Source organism: Hyperolius riggenbachi, chromosome 4, assembly GCF_040937935.1.
Source record: "Hyperolius riggenbachi isolate aHypRig1 chromosome 4, aHypRig1.pri, whole genome shotgun sequence".
In the NCBI taxonomy this organism is placed as follows: Eukaryota; Metazoa; Chordata; class Amphibia; order Anura; family Hyperoliidae; genus Hyperolius; species Hyperolius riggenbachi.
The window spans coordinates 328,842,766-328,860,315 of record NC_090649.1 but is presented as its reverse complement, the minus strand read 5'-3'; the positions used below and the strand labels follow the sequence as shown (position 1 = coordinate 328,860,315).

At 42.5% G+C, this 17,550-nt stretch overlaps 1 protein-coding gene across 3 annotated transcripts in view; it reads right to left on the bottom strand.

Moving 5' to 3' along the window:
* The window catches only part of FMN2 (formin 2), a 123,213-nt gene that overhangs the window by 85,577 nt on the left and 20,086 nt on the right, over positions 1 to 17,550 (bottom strand). For all 3 annotated transcript variants that reach the window (XR_011019395.1, XM_068231779.1, XM_068231780.1), the window contains exons 2-4: positions 14,328 to 14,491; positions 10,785 to 10,914; positions 2,628 to 2,689 (exon numbers count right to left, since the gene is read on the bottom strand). Coding sequence is in view for 2 of the 3 variants with exons in the window: in XM_068231779.1 (XP_068087880.1) it covers positions 2,628 to 2,689; positions 10,785 to 10,914; positions 14,328 to 14,491 (356 nt within the window). In the remaining variant the exon portion in view is untranslated. The remainder of the gene's footprint in view (positions 1 to 2,627; positions 2,690 to 10,784; positions 10,915 to 14,327; positions 14,492 to 17,550) is intronic.

Sequence of the window (17,550 nt, the reverse complement as noted above, 5' to 3'; positions counted from 1 at the left end):
ACAGGGAGAATCGTGGTGCTGATTAGTGGCAGAAATACGCTATGTGTCGCATATTTTATGTTTCTTCCGTGGTACATGCAAGGAAGATTGACTGGTGGACATACCATATGTCATTAGGAGAGAGGGTCAGGATTGAATATAAAACAGAACTTGAACTGAACTTGAATCTTATTTCTAGTGTGGTATGATTTCTGTCTGAGCGCTACAGACACAAACTGTACATACTTTATGTAGTGTATGCCTAGCTAGAGTCTTCAGTTCACACTTCAATTAGCCCTAGATTAATTATTGGTAAAGGGACCAAGCTAAAAGCTAGGATGCAAGGCAGATCAACCATGGCTTGAGTAACTCCCAAGGAATTAGGACCAGAGTTAAATAAAACAAAATTGATCAAAGCAATATGGGCACAGGAAGAGGTAACTTTATGTATCCATAATATCTAGAGGCTGCATTGCTTAGTCGTGAAATTCCCTGCAGCTGATTTTGGTGCTGGTGTTTGTTCTGGCTACTGGATTGCCATCATTGACAGAAAGGAATCAGAAATGTTGTTAGAAATTTGTTAGACTGTGCTTTTACAGTGTTGCTGAAAACCACCTGTGCTGAAGAGTGGTTGAGGGGCATTAGATTGGGTGCTGGTGGTGTAGTTGAAGCAAAGATTATGTGAGGTATCAATTATAGTTAGACATTAGTTAGGAGTGTAATAAATAAGGGGAAGTTAAAGGGAACCTAAAGTGAGAAGTATATGGAGGCTGCCATATTTTTGTTTTTTTAACAAATCATTTTTTATTTAAACATAAGAACAAGATACAGATATGACAGCATTGTTCTCCGGGAGGAAAGGATAATACAAAATTAATAGCAATCACAACTACATTGATAGTATGATATATAATCACAGAGATAGTACATGTCCAGTAGCCGTAATAATATTGAGTTTATGTTAAAAGATACCAATAATCCACAGTGGTTTAAAACAAAGTCCAAGCTGGATGAACTGGTGTTGTCTGAAGCGAGAGATAAATAGAGAAAGAGAAAAGAGTTAAGTGATAGAAAGGAGGAAGAAAAAGAAGGAAAGAAGAAGGAAAAAGAGAGAAGGAAAAAAGATAGCTCTTAGGCTCACCCCTGGGTCACTTCCTAAGATGGTTATTGCCAATGAATGATTTCATGCATCTAAGAGCTGGCAATACAAGATATTCACTTACAGTGTTAAAACCAGCAGTCGTAGTATTATTATACCATGGTGCCCCGATCTTATCAAATCACTGCGGGCAATAACTATTTTTATAGGTCATTCAAAATAGCGGAAGGGCTTTATTTACTGTGCGTTTCCAGAGATTTATAGAAGGCAAGGTGTTACCTTTCTACACTCGTAGTATTACTTTACGAGCATAACAACATAAAATATTAGGTATTGTGTGTGTTTACTACAGGAAGGTTCATCAAATAAACCAAGTAGAGCTAGTTTGGGTGAGCAGAAGTATTGGGAATTCAAAATGTCATTGATAGTAAAAAATACTTTGTCCCAGAACGGTTTTAATTTATCACAGCTCCAGAACATGTGAAAGAATGTACTAGTCTCGGCGGAACATCTACAGCATAATATACTGCTGGAATCACAGATTTTTTGCATCCTTTTGGGAGTAAGGTATGTTCAATGCAAAAATATGACCTGTACTAGTCTATCTCTGGCTGAAATAGGAGTTTTTATAAAATCATTCTGAATATCTTCCCAATCAGTGTTATCTAAACCAAGGATATCCCGATTCCATTTTTCCAGACAACTGAGAAGTTTTTCAGTATTCTTTTGTAACAGGGCCGAATAAATTGCTGAAAGGGGTTTGTCTAAATAAAGTGTCATATGAGTCTGTTCCATGTCACTTGCTTCTAAAATAGGAGCCCCGTCAGGGAATTGTGCCGAAAAAGCATGTCGGAGCTGCAAGTATCCGAAAAACATTTTGTTTGAGAGGGAGAACAATTGTTTTAGTTCATTAAAAGTTAGAAGTGATCTGTCTTTAATTATGCGTTGTAGAGATTTAATTCCGGACCTAGCCCATAGTCTCAGATCTGGAATTTGCGTAAAGTGTTGTAACTTGGGATTCTTCCATAGGGGAGTATGTGGAGGAGGCTGCCATATTTATTTCCTTTTAAACAATACCAGTTGCCTGGCAGTTTGAAAAACAACTGAAACAAGCATGCAGCAGATTTCGTAGGAAACACGTGCTCTGCATGCTTATTTAGGGTTTATAGCTAAAAGTATTACAGGCAGCGAATCAGCAGGACTGCCAGGCAACTAGCATTGTTTAAAATTAAATAAATATGTCAGCCTCCATATCCTGCTCATTTCAAGTTCTCAACAAATGGATGAATACTAGCAATGTTCCACCAAAAAGGTTAGCGGTAGTGCACTATCCATCTACCACTGGAGGTGAGGCTATGTAGAAGCATGGACATCTTTCCTTATCAAACTACAGCCTTGACATGAGAAAAGATCATTTACAACAAATACAAAAAAAACATGATTAGTCAATAGTCACCACTATGAGAAGTAGAGATATGTAGTCATGAAAAATGTAAACAAAGAAAATTATTTTTGTACACCTCTTATGTGAAGGCTTTATTTTTCCTACCTCGTGTTCTTCTGCTGGTTCTCTTGGTTTTTTGCCAACTCTAAATCCTGTTAAGCTTTTCTCTGGGAAAATAATTAAAAATGAAAATAACATCTGTGAGTATGTTATAACTATATAGATCATTCTTGATAATTCATGTTAAGTTGGTGGCCAGACAAATTCTGGTTTCTGATTCTGAATACAATTCATGTTTCTGGTTAAGGTGTAACTCTAGCTACGTTTCATCCTCATACTGCCTCCCAATCTTCGGTATTTTAGGCAGGGGCCTATTAACAAGAATGACAAAAGGGGAATGTGCCATTGCTACACTAATCAAAGGAGGGATACTGATTCAGCTATTTCATTTATTAACATTATTAGGCAAACAGGTCATATACTTTACTTTTTCATTTATGTTCGTGGAGATTATAGGAGAAAAATGCTTAATGTGACGTTCTGAAATGCTGTACACATTAGCTGTAAAAGGCAACTTTTAAAGTAGTAGTTAAAGTACCAATATATGTTTTCGTTAAAGTTGGGTGCACTACCTCAATAATTTAATGTATTTCTATGGGCTGCAAAACTGTCTGCCTGAATTTATTTTGTGCTTGTCAAATGTGGAAAACACAAACGAACATGGTATCTCAGTGAGAAGCAAACTTGGCTGCAAGTTTGCTTTCAAATGTGCTCTCAGCCTAACAATTACAAGAATGGACAGCATGTCAATTATTAAAGAAAATGTGTACTATCAATTTTAATTTGTTAAAGTTTCACCAAATGACTCAGGGAAAAAAACCTATTACAAATGAAAGCATGGCACCCAAAGCCGCTGCAATCCAACAATGCACTGGGTGTTAAATGCTATTTTTTTGTCACAAATTTCGAAACCAATTCTATCATAACCTACGAGTTCTTTATAAAACAACAACATTTTTTTGTCATGTTCCCACTATTGTACATGGCAAATCTGGTGACAACCGCATGTACAAGTGCTTTGCAATTATCCAAAATCTGCTTCAGTATAACACTACGCATGCGTTTTCCCCTCTAAATTTTAAAATCAATTTTTTTTAAATGTTTTTTGAAAAATTAAAGTTGGCCCCACAGACTTTAATGCAAATTCACACTGTTCAATGACAATCAACACTTTTATCTGTTGATCATCACAAAAAAAACGACAAAGGTGAACCCTTATAAAAGTGGTAGTCATTAAAGCCGATTACCACTAAAAAATGCAGAATTCTTTCCCCCTCCATTCTTTCCTGTGAGCGACAGAAGCAGTCGATTGCTGCAGGTTCACTGGATGAGGTGAGTGAAGCCTGTGGCTACCGCCGCTAATTACCTTTGTAGAGAGGGAGCGTTTAGTATATCGGGGGGACACAGAGAACACCACAGACACGAAAGGGACAGTAGCTGACCACCGCAAGCACTTTGGATGAGGTGAGTAATAGCGGCTGCCACTAATTACTACCTACAGGAGGAGCGCAGGACATGGAGGGGCAGTGCAGTTTCTAGGCTAAAATGCACCCAGGGCGAGGGTGTAAAAATTGCGCCCCCCCCCCCCCCGAAGCAAGGTATGGGTGCCCGCAGTATAGGTTAGCCAGGTATAGTTGCACTCAGTATAGATTCCCCCAGAATAGGTACCCCAGTATAGGTAGCCAGCTATAGGTCCCCCCAGTATAGGTAGCCAGCTATAGGCCCCCAGTATAGGTAGCCAGCTATAGGCTCCCAGTATAGGTAGCCAGGCATAGGTGAGCCAGTATAGTTGCCTCCGGTATAGGTTAGCCAGGTAGGTGCCTCCAGTATAGGTAGCCAGTATAGTTGCCCCCAGTATAGGTTAGATAGGCAGGTGTCCCCGGTATAAATTAGATAGGTAGTAGGTGCCCCCAGTACAGGTTAGCTAGGTGGGTGCCTCTAATAAAGGTAGCCAGAATAGTTGCCCCTAGCATAGGTTAGATAGGTAGATGCCCCCTGTATAGGTTAGTTAGGTAGGTGCCTCCAATATAGGTAGCCAGTATAGTTGTCACCTGTATAGGCTAGCTAGGTAGGTAGGTGCTCCCAATACAAGTTAGATAAGTTAATGCTCCCACTATAGGTTAGATAGGTAGGTGCCCCCCTGTATAGGTTAGATTAGGTAGCTGCCCCCTCAGTATAGGTTAGATTAGGTAGCTGCCCCCCAGGTTAGATAGGTAGCTGCCCCCAGTATAGGTTAGATAGGTAGGTGTCCCCCATTATAGGTTAGATAGGCAGCTGCCCCCAGTATAGGTTAGATAGGTAGGTGTCCCCCTGTATAGGTTAGATTAGGTAGCTGCCCCCTCAGTATAGGTTAGATTAGGTAACTGCCCCCCAGTTTAAATAGGTAGCTGCCCCCCAGTATAGGTTAGATAGGTAGGTGCCCCCCAGTATAAGTTAGATAGGTAGGTGCCCCCCAGTATAGGTTAGATAGGTAGGTGCCCCCAGTATAGGTTAGATAGGTAGCTGCCCCCAGTATAGGTCAGATAGCTGCCCCCCAGTATAGGTTAGATTAGGTAGCTGCCCCCCAGTATAGGTTAGATTAGGTAGGTGCCCCCCAGTATAAATTAGATTAGGTAGGTGCCCCCCAGTATAGGTTAGATTAGGTAGGTGCCCCCAGTATAGGTTAGATTAGGTAGGTGCCCCCCAGTATAGGTTAGATAGGTAGCTGCCCCTCAGGATAGGTTAGATAGGTAGGTGCCCCCCAGGATAGGCTAGATAGGTAGGTGCCCCCCAGGATAGGTTAGATAGGTAGGTGCCACCCCCCCCAGGATAGGTTAGATAGGTAGCTGCCCCAGTATAGGTTAGATTAGGTAGGTGCCCCCCCCAGTATAGGCTAGATTAGGTAGGTGCCCCCCAGGATAGGTTAGATAGGTAGGTGCCTCCTAGGATAGGTTAGATAGGTAGCTGCCCTAGTATAGGTTAGATTAGGTAGCTGCCCCCCAGTATAGGTTAGATTAGGTAGGTGCCCCCAGTATAGGTTAGATTAGGTAGGTGCCCCCCAGGATAGGTTAGATAGGTATTTGCCCCCCAGGATAGGTTAGATAGGTAGGTGCCCCCCAGTATAGGTTAGATAGGTAGCTGCCCTAGTATAGGTTAGATTAGGTAGCTGCCCCCCAGTATAGGTTAGATTAGGTAGGTGCCCCCCAGTATAGGTTAGATTAGGTAGGTGCCCCCCAGGATAGTTTAGATAGGTAGGTGCCCCCCTGGATAGGTTAGATAGGTAGCTGCCCCAATATAGGTTAGGTAGGTGCCCCCCATGATGGGGGGGGGGGGGGCCGCAGCCGTGGGGAGGGCAGCCCGACCTCTCCCTCCCTTCCACTCCCCGGGCCGCCCTCCGTGCGATCACCCCTCGGACTGCAGAGTAATGCAGCAGGGAAGCGCTATAGAAAACTACTCACCTCCCTGGTTCCGATCGCTGCTCTCTCGCCGCCAGTCTCCTCTCTCTGCATAGACGCTAATACATACACACGCTACTTCCTGTTTAGCTGGAAGCAGCGTGTGTGTGTATCAGCGTCTATGGAGAGATGAGACTGGCGGCGAGAGAGCAGCGATCAGAACCAGGGAGGTGAGTAGTTTTCTATAGCGCTTCCCTGCTGCATTACTCTGCAATCCGAGGGGAGATCGCACGGAGGGCGGCCCGGGGAGTGGAAGGGAGGGAGAGCTCGGGCTGCCCTCCCCGCGGCTGCGGCTCCCCTCTCCATCACAGCGCCCCCCTCCCAGCAGCGCTCAGGGCGGCGGCACGGGCCGCACGGCTGTAGAAACGGCCCTGCGGAGGGGGACAATACAGGGAGTCCCCGACATCACGTCAGGTCAGTGGTTTGTATCAGTGGGCGATCATATGTCGGGGACTCCCTGTATTCAGACTATAAGATGCAGGCACTTTTTCATCCCCACTTTTGGGTCAGAATGAATGTGTCTTATAGTTCGAAAAATAAGGTAATTCTTGTCAACCCACCTACGGCCCACTCTATTTATGAACTTCCCTTAGGCGGAGGTTGGTTATATATTTTGTCAAAAGGGTTGCCTTTAACTGTATAAATGAGGATATTAACTCATTAAAATACACAGAAAGCAACATGACTGGCTTGATTTCTGATGCGAACATAGTCAGATATCTGTTGCAATGCAAAATAAATAAATAAATAAAATTTGGACTATAAAGAGGCACCACCACAACATATACAACATTTTAATACATTATTCAAGATACCCAATTTTACGTTAATTATTCTGGTTTTTTAGCATCAGGAACACTTTTTACATCTATATATTGCTGTTATTGGTATGTAATGCCTCCCTTCCAGTGACGTTTAGCCTAGGCTAGGATGTCACAAAGCCTTCTCCTCCCAGTGCACTCTGGGATACACAGGCCCATATGCAATTCACTTTTTCTCCTGCGTTTTCTTGCTAGGAGATAATGTTTCATCTTCTGTTTAAAATAATTTTTCAGCACTTTTCAAATGAAAAAGCATCAAAATGAAGGTGAAAAGTACTATACAATTTATTTTGAATATTTTCTTGCTTAACCACCTTAGCGGTATTACCGCCAGAGAGTGCCGCTCAGGCCCTGCTGGGCCGATTTTGAGAAAATAAAAAGCAGCACACGCAGCCGGCACTTTGCCAGCCGCGTGTGCTACCTGATCGGCGATCCACCGCCTGCAGCGGCGAAAGAGGGTCCCCCCAGCCGCCCGAGCCCTGCGCAGCCGTAACAAATAGTTCCGGCCAGCGCTAAGGGCTGGATCGGAGGCGGCTGACGTCAGGACGTCGGCTGACGTCCATGACGTCACTCCGCTCGTCGCCATGACGACGAGGAAAGCCAAACAAGGAAGGCTGCTTATTGCAGCCTTCCTTGTTACTTCTGATTGCCGGAGGCGATCAGAAGAACGCATCCAGAGCGCCCTCTAGTGGGCTTTCATGCAGCCAACTTTCAGTTGGCTGCATGAAATAGTTTTTTAAAAAAAAAAACCTCCCGCAGCCGCCCTGGTGATCTTAATAGAATGCCAGGGTGGTTAAAGGAATACTATCGATACCCAAGTGTTCTAAAATGACAGTGTGCAAATAATGTCTAAGTAGCTGTGTAAACATTTTCCTACTTTTCATGTTAAATATCAGAGGCAAAAACTGTAATTTATTGAGGGTAGGATTTAGCTATATTGGGACAAATCAATTGCAGAAGGGGTGTCTGCTTCAATGCACAGCCAGAGTTACATATCAGACTACAGAAAGCAAATATCAAACATATCAAACTCTGAAAGCAAAAACAGTATGAAAAAGCTGTGAGAATTAGTTGCATTTCCTCTGCTCTCTTCAGACACTTCAGTCAGAAACACAGGACACAGAAGCTGCAGCTGTTGGGAGCTCTCTTTCCTGTCACACACAGAGCTGCACATAGAGTTAACTGATCAAGTGTGAGGGGAATTTCCCCTCTCCTCATGGCTCAGTCAGCGGTCAGTTTTGGCGTCAGTAAAGTTTGAATGTATTTTGCTAACAGTAAACAAAGAAGTTGCTACTAAAATGTATACACCAGTACTTAGCAGCACTTCCCAAACAATTCCTGTGTCAATTGAAAAAAATATGTGAATCGATAGTATTCCTTTAATGATGGTTTAAAAGGCATTTTATTGAGAAGTCTGAAAATATCACCTAAGAGAAAGCACAGAAGAAAAGTTAATTGCATATGGGCTCAGTTCGGAACAACCAAATGTTCCGCAATGATGCACTTTATCAGCAGTAAGGCCTTGTTCACATTACCAATCGCCAGCGCTATCGCAAGCGCTGAGCAATTTGGTTAGTGATTTTAAAAGCACTTTTTCTGCGTTTGCGCTTAGAAAAGCAATTTTCTAAGCGCTTTTGTAGAGCGATGATTTTATACACTTCCTGACGTCAGTCAGGAAGTGAACTTTTTGACCCGGAAATGAATAAATACAATGTATTTATTCATAAAAGTGCTCTGGAAATTGCTATTCAAAGCACTTTTTGAAGAGCTTTATGATTTCCCTATACTTTCTATTTTAACCCCGCCCCCCGAAATCGCTCATAGTGTGAACAAGCCCTTAAGGGCTGATAAATTTCAGAATGTAATTCAGAGTGAGGAAAGGGTGAGGAAAGCTTTTATAGCAGAAAAAAAAAGACTAAATAATTTTGAAAGTAAAAATGATATTGTAAAAATTTTCTAATTAAGTTACATTCTTCCTCAGTTTAGGTAAAAATGTAATAAAAGTTACATTTTAATTGCTTAAATAAATACCGTGGTGAAAATAAAATAATGAAATAAACAATTGTATCTATCCTCCTCCTAAAAATAACCTTTTGTAGATATTCCAAAGGTTTATTTTTACTGTTTAAGTTTTTACTGTTTCATTGTCTCTGCTCAATGACACATCCATTGAAGTATGCCAGAGCTAAAATCTTTGAACTATTGACCCTTTTTATCTCTTTCCTGTTCTTAGAAGCCATTTTCTTCCAGGAAAGTGTTTTATGGCTGAAATTCAGTGAGAGTTATGCAATAATCCAACTAGAAGAAGAAACCGTCACTTGCATACCTGATGTTTAACTCTTTCTAGCAGAAAAAGAAAAAAAGGAACCCAGCATAGTTATTTGTGTTCTTGGTGTGAGGAAACGCGGAAAAGCCGTCGTCTCTCGAGGTGAGGCGGCTGTTTCCGCGTCCAGCATGGCGTCACAACACGGAAAAAACGCTGCATGCCGCATGGGCAGTGCGGCGGAATCCGCATTGGTAACGGCGGAATCCACATCAGAGGCGACCCCCGCATTAGATACATTGCAAAACAGTACTGGTGTGGCTGGGACTGATAGTCCACCAAGATTCAGACTTACACGCGCGCGAGCACAGAGGCAGAGTTTAAATAGCAGTTAGAAGGGCGTCGGCTGACCAGCTGGGTCAGCTGACAAATTCCACTGCTCTCATTGGACCAGCAATTAGGGAGGTCCTGGAAAGGTCCTAGAGTATATATACTGCTGGTTGTTCACTTGCTCTTTGTCTGGCGTGCGATCACATATGTGGGAGCACCCAGATCCGTAGTCAGATCCGTTAGTGTGCCGGGACCAGCTGGAGCTGTAATCCTATACTAAGCTAGATTCTGTTGATAGCTTAAAGTACTAGTTTGATTGTGATTATTTGTTATGACTTTTGCCTGCCTTGACTATCCTCCTGAACTCTGATCTTGTACCTCGATATTTCTGATACTCTGTTGCCGAACCCCGGCTCGTTCCTTGACTCTGCTTCTGCCTCCTGATTTTGTACCCCGATATATCTGATACCCCGTTGCTGAACCCTGCCTGTACTTTGACTCCGCCTTTGCCTCCTGATCTTGTACTTTATCTGTCCGTGTGTGTACGACCTGGCTTGTCCGACCTTACCGTTAGAGGCGGTTCCTCGCTCTGTTAGCGATCCTTCCTCCTGAGGATCACTTTCAGATATACCTTCCTACTGTCAGTCTGACTCCTCCCGTCTTGGAGAGCTCAGGTCTGCGGAAGGAATCTGTGCAGTACTCCTTGCTGCATTGAGGCCTTGTCCTCTAAGTGTTACTGTTGCACCAAACACTACACTCTACTCAGGCGAACAGAGGTTAGTTTGTATATCGGATTATCGGTGAGACTGCAGATCACTTATAATCTGGTATATATCTGTATTTCCGGTGATACTGCAGATCACCGGTAATCAGATACTCTCTGCGCCCACCGATCGTTACACTTGGCACTGTACACATACATTTCTAGCTCACCATGTCCCATGTCACTTCAGTATTACTTTATGACTGTCCTATTAACCCCATTTTCTACGTATAATAGTTTAACATTGGCTTTTATTTGTGAAAGCATGGATATTTACTGTATAACATGGAGGCTGCTACATTTATTTACTTTCAAACAATAATTGCCTGGAAGGCCTGCTAATCTCTTGTCTGAAATACACACCTGAAACAAGCATGTGGATTATCCAGACAGACTTCGGTCAAAAACATCTGATCTGCATTCTTGTTCAGGGTCTATGGCTAAAAGTATTGGAGGCAGAGGATCAGCAGAACAGCCAGGCAATGTGCATTATTTAAAAGGAAATACATATGGCAGCCTCCATATACCTCTCAGTTCAGGTGTGCTTTTAAACAATTTTATTAGAGTTTTATTGTACAGATGTAATCTTACCAGATTCTTCACTTGATGAAATGACTGAAGGTGCAGAGATGGCTTGATTTCTTTGGGGAAAACATTCCTCTAAAGATGTAAGTGAGTGAGTAGGTTGGTTGACTGCAGCTCTGATCACAGACTGGTCTTGCTGTTGGGAAAAAAATGAAAAAGTTAGTCTGTAAGCAAGTATACTTTGTATAGTAGAGAAAACCATATTGTAACATATGCCCTCACTGGAAGAAACCAGCCAAGTGCACCAGGCATATGGTCTTGTGTTTGAATAGCAAGAGGGGTTAAAGTGTTCCTCAACTCAGGAACATATTGCACACCAAACTACTGAGTTCTCCACACAAAGACAGATCTACATCTATCTTTTGTTTCTACATTTCAAGCCATGTTCAGAAGACCATTTTCACTGCCAGTTTCTAAAAGGAATGTTAACAGTGCTGAATGTCTGCTTGACCTTGCTGTGCCTCTCTAGCACAAACAGGGAAGTTTACCTGTAGTAATACTTTATACATTTGCAGAAAGCTGACGGAGGCCCCCAGAGAGACATCACATTCTGCAGCTCTGGTCAACAAGGTTATACTGTCTTCTTCCATTGTGCATTAGTTATTTAGATGTGTGAAAAATAGCAGAGATGAGTTCAAGTGAAGAAATGTTAGCTTAGATTAGTTTTCAAGAGCGGGGATCTACTATTGCTTTAATGTCCATCTGTGAAGGGAGGGGGGATAAACTAAAGGATGTATACAGTGAAGTAAAGCAAACTTCACTCACATGATGATTTTATACACTTCCTGACGTCAGTCAGGAAGTGAACTTTTTGACCCGGAAATGAATAAATACAATGTATTTATTCATAAAAGTGCTCTGGAAATTGCTATTCAAAGCACTTTTTGAAGAGCTTTATGATTTCCCTATACTTTCTATTTTAACCCCCCCCCCCCCCCCCCCAAAAAAAAAAAAATACCCTATTCCACCAATTCCATCCCCTATACTTGTAAAATAAGCAATGCTGCTATAAATGAAAAAAAAACACCGATTTTATTTGCCCATTAGTCCCTGCTATCACAACATTTAAATTATGTTCCTAGCACTATGTATGGTGCCAATATATTATTTTGAAATAGAGGTGTATATTTTCTGTTTAGAGTTTTCTTTATGTCCCATAAATTGTAAGCCCTTATGTAAAATAACAGTAATATACCCTCATGACATACATAATAAAAAAAAGCTAAGTCCCTAAGGAAACTATTTATTATTATATTTTTTTTTTAACATCTGCTTGGTAACAGGTGTGGGGGCTTTTAAAGGGATTAATTATATTATTATTTTTTTTTTTTTAAATTAAAAATATGTGGTGTGTGTAATTCAACTTTTCACCACTAGATGGCGATATAAACACTCCCTGGATTACCAGGGAGTGTGTAAGTTTTTTTTTTTTTACATTTTCATTCAGGATCGTTTGTTATGAATGGACAAGGCCCATGAACGGGGTCATGTCCATTCATTACATGCACAGCGGTTGGTACGGGAAAGCCATACTTCCCTTTCCCAACCGCCGTCACGGAAAACCACCAGGGTGCGCAGGGCTTGTGCACCACTGCTCAAACACTGGATGGGGATACACATCCAGATAGACTTGACCGGCATCTATCTGGACAAGCTTACTCATCCAGATAGGCTGAACTGGTTAAAGCACACCTGACCCAAGGCAAAGCTACCTAAGGTAAGCACAGAGATATGTTCATGCTGAATCCACATTTCTCTGTCTGTTGTTCGTTCCTCTCCTCGGTCCCTCATGTCTCTGTAATCACTCCTTGAAAAAACTGACTTTTGGTTAAAGCCAAATTTTCAGAGAGGAAGAGGCAGGCTTAAGGGGAGGAAATGGGAGGGCTATAGGAAGGATCATCCCAGCAAGTCAATTTTTTAGGGAATGATTACAGGGGAACAAGGAAAGGAACAGACAATGCAGTGTTTTGTAGCTCCAGCATGACCATGCTTCTGTGATTACCTTATGTAGCCTTGCTTGGGTCAGATGTCCTTTAAATGTTTATATTTCTTGTAGCTACCTAATATAATAATACAAATAATATAATTGTTTCAAGTCCCTCACTGTGTATGTAACTAGTTTGCAACCCCTGCAACAGTGTTACTTAAACCTTTCCTTGTTACTCCACAATGATGCATGTTTTGCAGGCAACCTCACCTATGCACAGGTGGAGTAATTAAGTGTCTCAAATAGGTGGAATCCGTGTAGCTGAGACACTAATAACCCCACCTGTGCATAGGTGAGGTTGCCTGAAAAACATGCACCGTATAAAGCCATGGAACTACCCTGCTTCACCCGTGACTACATAAAAAACATTAAATATTAATTCCCTGGTTTCTTGTCACCAGTCCTGCCCCTCAACAGAGAAAGCAGTTGAAGCACTTCATCCAGGGTCTAGGCTCCTGTGCTTTACTCATTTCATTTTAAATTAGACTTTTCAATGAAAATAAGAAGCCAACAGTGGATAAAAAAAGAAACCTCCTCTGCATTGATTCAGCACCCATTAATAATTTGAGGAGATATTATTATTATTTTTAATAAGCTCACAAGGGCAGGATTCTCTCACTTTTTATTTTTTTGTAATAGCTATATATTTTGTTAAAATAATAATAGAGAAATCGAGAGCCCATTATAGTGTAGTATTTCAATCCAATAATGGTAGAAAAGAAAACAATATAAGACATACTCACAAAGTTTGGTTGCTGACAAGGGGAAGGAAGTAGGGGAACTTGACCCTTCCACTCATGGTAGATCAAGTCGTCGCTCTCTGTAGGCAGGAAAGAAGGGTATAGACCCCTCTACCAAAGGTGGACTAGTGATATTTATATCAGATACACAGAGGCGCCAAAAGGGTAAAACAATGCTCAAATTAAAATTAGGGGAAGAGGTTCTCACCTCCCATAGATTCAACACGATAAACATTTCAAAAAAGATTGTTTAATAATGTACTCCAAAATTGCGATCTCTTTTGTGGGACACAGCCCACTTTCTCAGGCAGTGGAACAGGAGCAGCTGATCCATTATCAAAGTGAGCTGAGGCACCATGCTCGCTTTGATAACAGATTAGCTGCTCCTGTTCCACTGCCTGAGAAAGTGGGCTGTGTCCAACGAAATGTGTAGCAATTATTGGAGTACATTATATATAGAATACTTTTTGAAACGTTTATCTTGTTGAATCTATGGGGAGGTGAGTACCTCTTCTCCTAATTTTAATTTGAATATTGTTTTACCCTTTTGGTGCCTCTGTGTTTCTGATACAAATACTGTATATTTTGTTGTACACATTTGCCCTTCTTCAATTAAGTTTTCTCCCAGCAGATAACAACAAAATACAGATAATCCTCACTTTACGAACGCCTGACGTACAAATGACCCGCTGTTACAAACGTTGTGCTGGGCCTGTTGACGTCAGTTCTGTGATGGATGCAACAGAGTCTGCTGAGAGCCTCCTGGAGTGCCATGGGACATCGCTGGAGGCAGGGCTGTAACAATGCACATATATAACTTACTTGTGTCTTGCAGGGGATTTGTTCTGCACTTTTGCTGCACTGTTCACGAAAGCAGTCACTGAAAGGAAGCAGAAGGCCCACAGCAAGAATTTCAGAGCAGAGTTTTTCTGGATCCTCTGGTACATTTCTGTGCTGGTTAAACAACTTCTCCAGTAAAGTTTGCCCTGTAATTAATGGATATATAACACACATAAAGAAGGCATCTCATGGTAAATATTTATTTGTTCACAAATGCAACACAAATGGAAGATACAGCATAATTATTTGAATGAGTTGTTTTCATAATTGCCCATTAAAACAACGAAGAGAGTCAGCAGGACAACAAAGGCCATAGGATAGTTACTCACGCCCAGAGATTCAGGAAGCTTAGTATCCTACTTTACAACTTAATATAGTATAATTTGGAGTCTGCTACCTTCAGCACGGCCAGTGCCAAATTATTATAAGTGGCGTAAGTGAAGCATAATGAGATAAGCATGTAGTAAGCATGTGCACCAGGGGTGTACCTAAAACCCATAGGGCCCCCCAGAGAAAATGACATTGGGCCCTCTCCCTAGGATCCAACTCCTCCCCCCAAGTGTGGCCAGTATCAAACTACTCTCTTCACTCCACCTCCTCAAGCAAGAGTGGCCAGTAAAGCACCAACTCTTTCCTGCACAACAGCCCCTCTCCTTGGCAGTGTCGGTCGGATACTAACACTATGTAAGAAACAAAGCAGCTTCAGTCTCACTGGTAGTAAGCTTGCCAGGCAAGTATTCACAATACCTTGCCCAAAACCTGGTCCCCTTTCCGATAAGACCCCTAAGGTGTCATGGGGATTAAGCCTGGAGCACTGGCTCTCCCTGAGAAACAAGTGACAGCATGTAACATGGAGACCTGGAAGACCACTACCTGATCGATTTATAACGAGAGAAACGAGTTGTTTGCCATAAAAATGCCATAATTTGCCCTGAAATAAAAACTCTTATTAGGTCACGATTGACATTTTTCGGCACATTCACTGCTTTTCTGTTATTACTCTTTCTCTTTTCATTTGTTTATTAGAGTCCAACTCCTAATGACCGCATGTACTTTTTCATTATGGGATTAATTCACATAACTCTGGTAAAATTGCTGTGCGCTGCCTGTACTCATACCATTTACAGTGTGCAATTAGTGCAATGCCACCTAAGTAACACGCATGTTGCTAGGTTAATGCACATTATGCAAGTAGCATAATGCACATGACCCTAGCAATTCATGCGTTACCTAGGACGCAGCTTGCACCAACTGCACAATGCCACTACATAAGTGGTGTAAGTACAGTGAAAATAGCTGGCGGTGCCTATGTTTGGCAGTTTTACTACAGGTGCAACCCCTATTTGGCCAACGTATCTGCCAGGCACGTATTCACAATACTTTGCCCAAAACCCCGGGTGCCTACACCAGGACTTTATTCATAGATTTCAGCTCTGCATTTAATACCACAATTGCATCACTGCTACATAGCAAGCTATCCCAGCTACACATACACACAATGGACAACTAATTTCTTAACCGACAGGAGACAGCATGTTAAACTTGGGAAACACACATCAAGCTCTCTGACAGTCAGTACTGGTGCACCCCAGGGCTGTGTGCTTTCCCCACTGCTTTATTCACTGTACATCAATGACTGCATCACCACAGATCCATCTGTTAAGGTTCTGAAGTTTGCTGATGACACAACAGTAGTTGGTCTCATACAAAATGGGGACAAGTCAGCATACAGGCATGCAGTGGGACAGCTTTCCTTCTGGTGCAGCAGCAACAACTTGGAACTAAATACGCTTAAAACCATGGAGATAATAATAGACTTTAGGAGATCTCCCCCCTGCACCACCCCTTAACCATAAATGGATCTACAATAACCCAGGTAGAGTCATTCAAGTTTCTTGGATCAACAATCTCCAACAAACTAAAATGGAACAACAATAATGTCACTATTGTCAAGAAAGCGCAACAGAGGATGTACCATCTACTGCAGCTGAAAAAGTTTGGCCTACCTCAAAAATTAATGGTGCAGTTCTACACTGCAATCATCGAATCCACCATGACATCATCTATGACAGTATGGTTCGCGCTCCCTGCAGGATCTTTACACTAGCAGGTGCAGAAAGAGAGCGACCAAGATTGCCTCTGATCCTTCTCATTCTACTCACTCCATCTTCCAGCTCATGCCTTCAGGAGTAAGATTCCGGTCAATCACAGCTAAAACTTCTAGACACAGGAACAGCTTTTTCCTGGGGCGGTAGCCATGCTTAATGCAAAACCACACTAGAGCTGCTAGGACTGGAAACAATTCAGCACAGAACTGTAAATTAACACTTCTCACCCTGTTTACTGCGACTATACTTACACACTGTCCTTGACTTGTAATATATATACAGTATATACTGTCTGTCCTTATATTGTTTTTGTTTATGTCTGTTAACAACTCAAAGACCTTGTCACGCCAATGGGAGTGACCATGGCGGCAGCCCCAATAAAGTCCTGGGGCCGGCTATTGCAGGAGATCACGTGCAGGCTGCGCGCGCAACTCCTGCTTGATAGACATAGCGGAGGTCCACCTTCAGTCTCTTCCATCGGCGATCGCCACTCGGAGACTGTTAGATGGCGAAACCGCTTAGTACAGTGCTGCGATCCACGGCTGCGCTGTACTGGGGACAGCCGTGTGACATGGCTGTCCCCCATGGCTGAAGACTATGACAGCCGATTGCCATGATTGGCTGGTGGGGGGTGGGAGGGAGGCAGAGGGAAAAAAAAAAGTTTATTTATTTAAAAAAAATTGCAATAAATATTTGTAAAATACAAATAAACAACTGGGGGGCAATCAGACCCCACCAACAAAAAGCTCTGTTGGTCGGGAGAAAAGGGGGGGAGATCGCCGAACTGGAGGTGGAAGCAGCCAGGACAGGGTGGCAGCGAGTAGGGGGGTGTCCCCCTCCTCACCTGGGTCCCCCGTCCCTGCTCCCCTCCATCTACTTGCACAAAAACTTGTTAAAATGTAATGTCCACAGCGGGGACACTTACCTTCTCTCTTTGCGTTCCACCGCTTGCCGCTAGACTTCCTGCAATGTCGCCCTCTATACTTCAGAGGGCGGCATTGCAGGAACTGACGCGGCGAGAGAAGTAGAGAGAAGGTAAGCGCTTCCCCGCTCGCTGTGGACATTACATTTTAACAAGTTTTGCACAAATAGCTGGA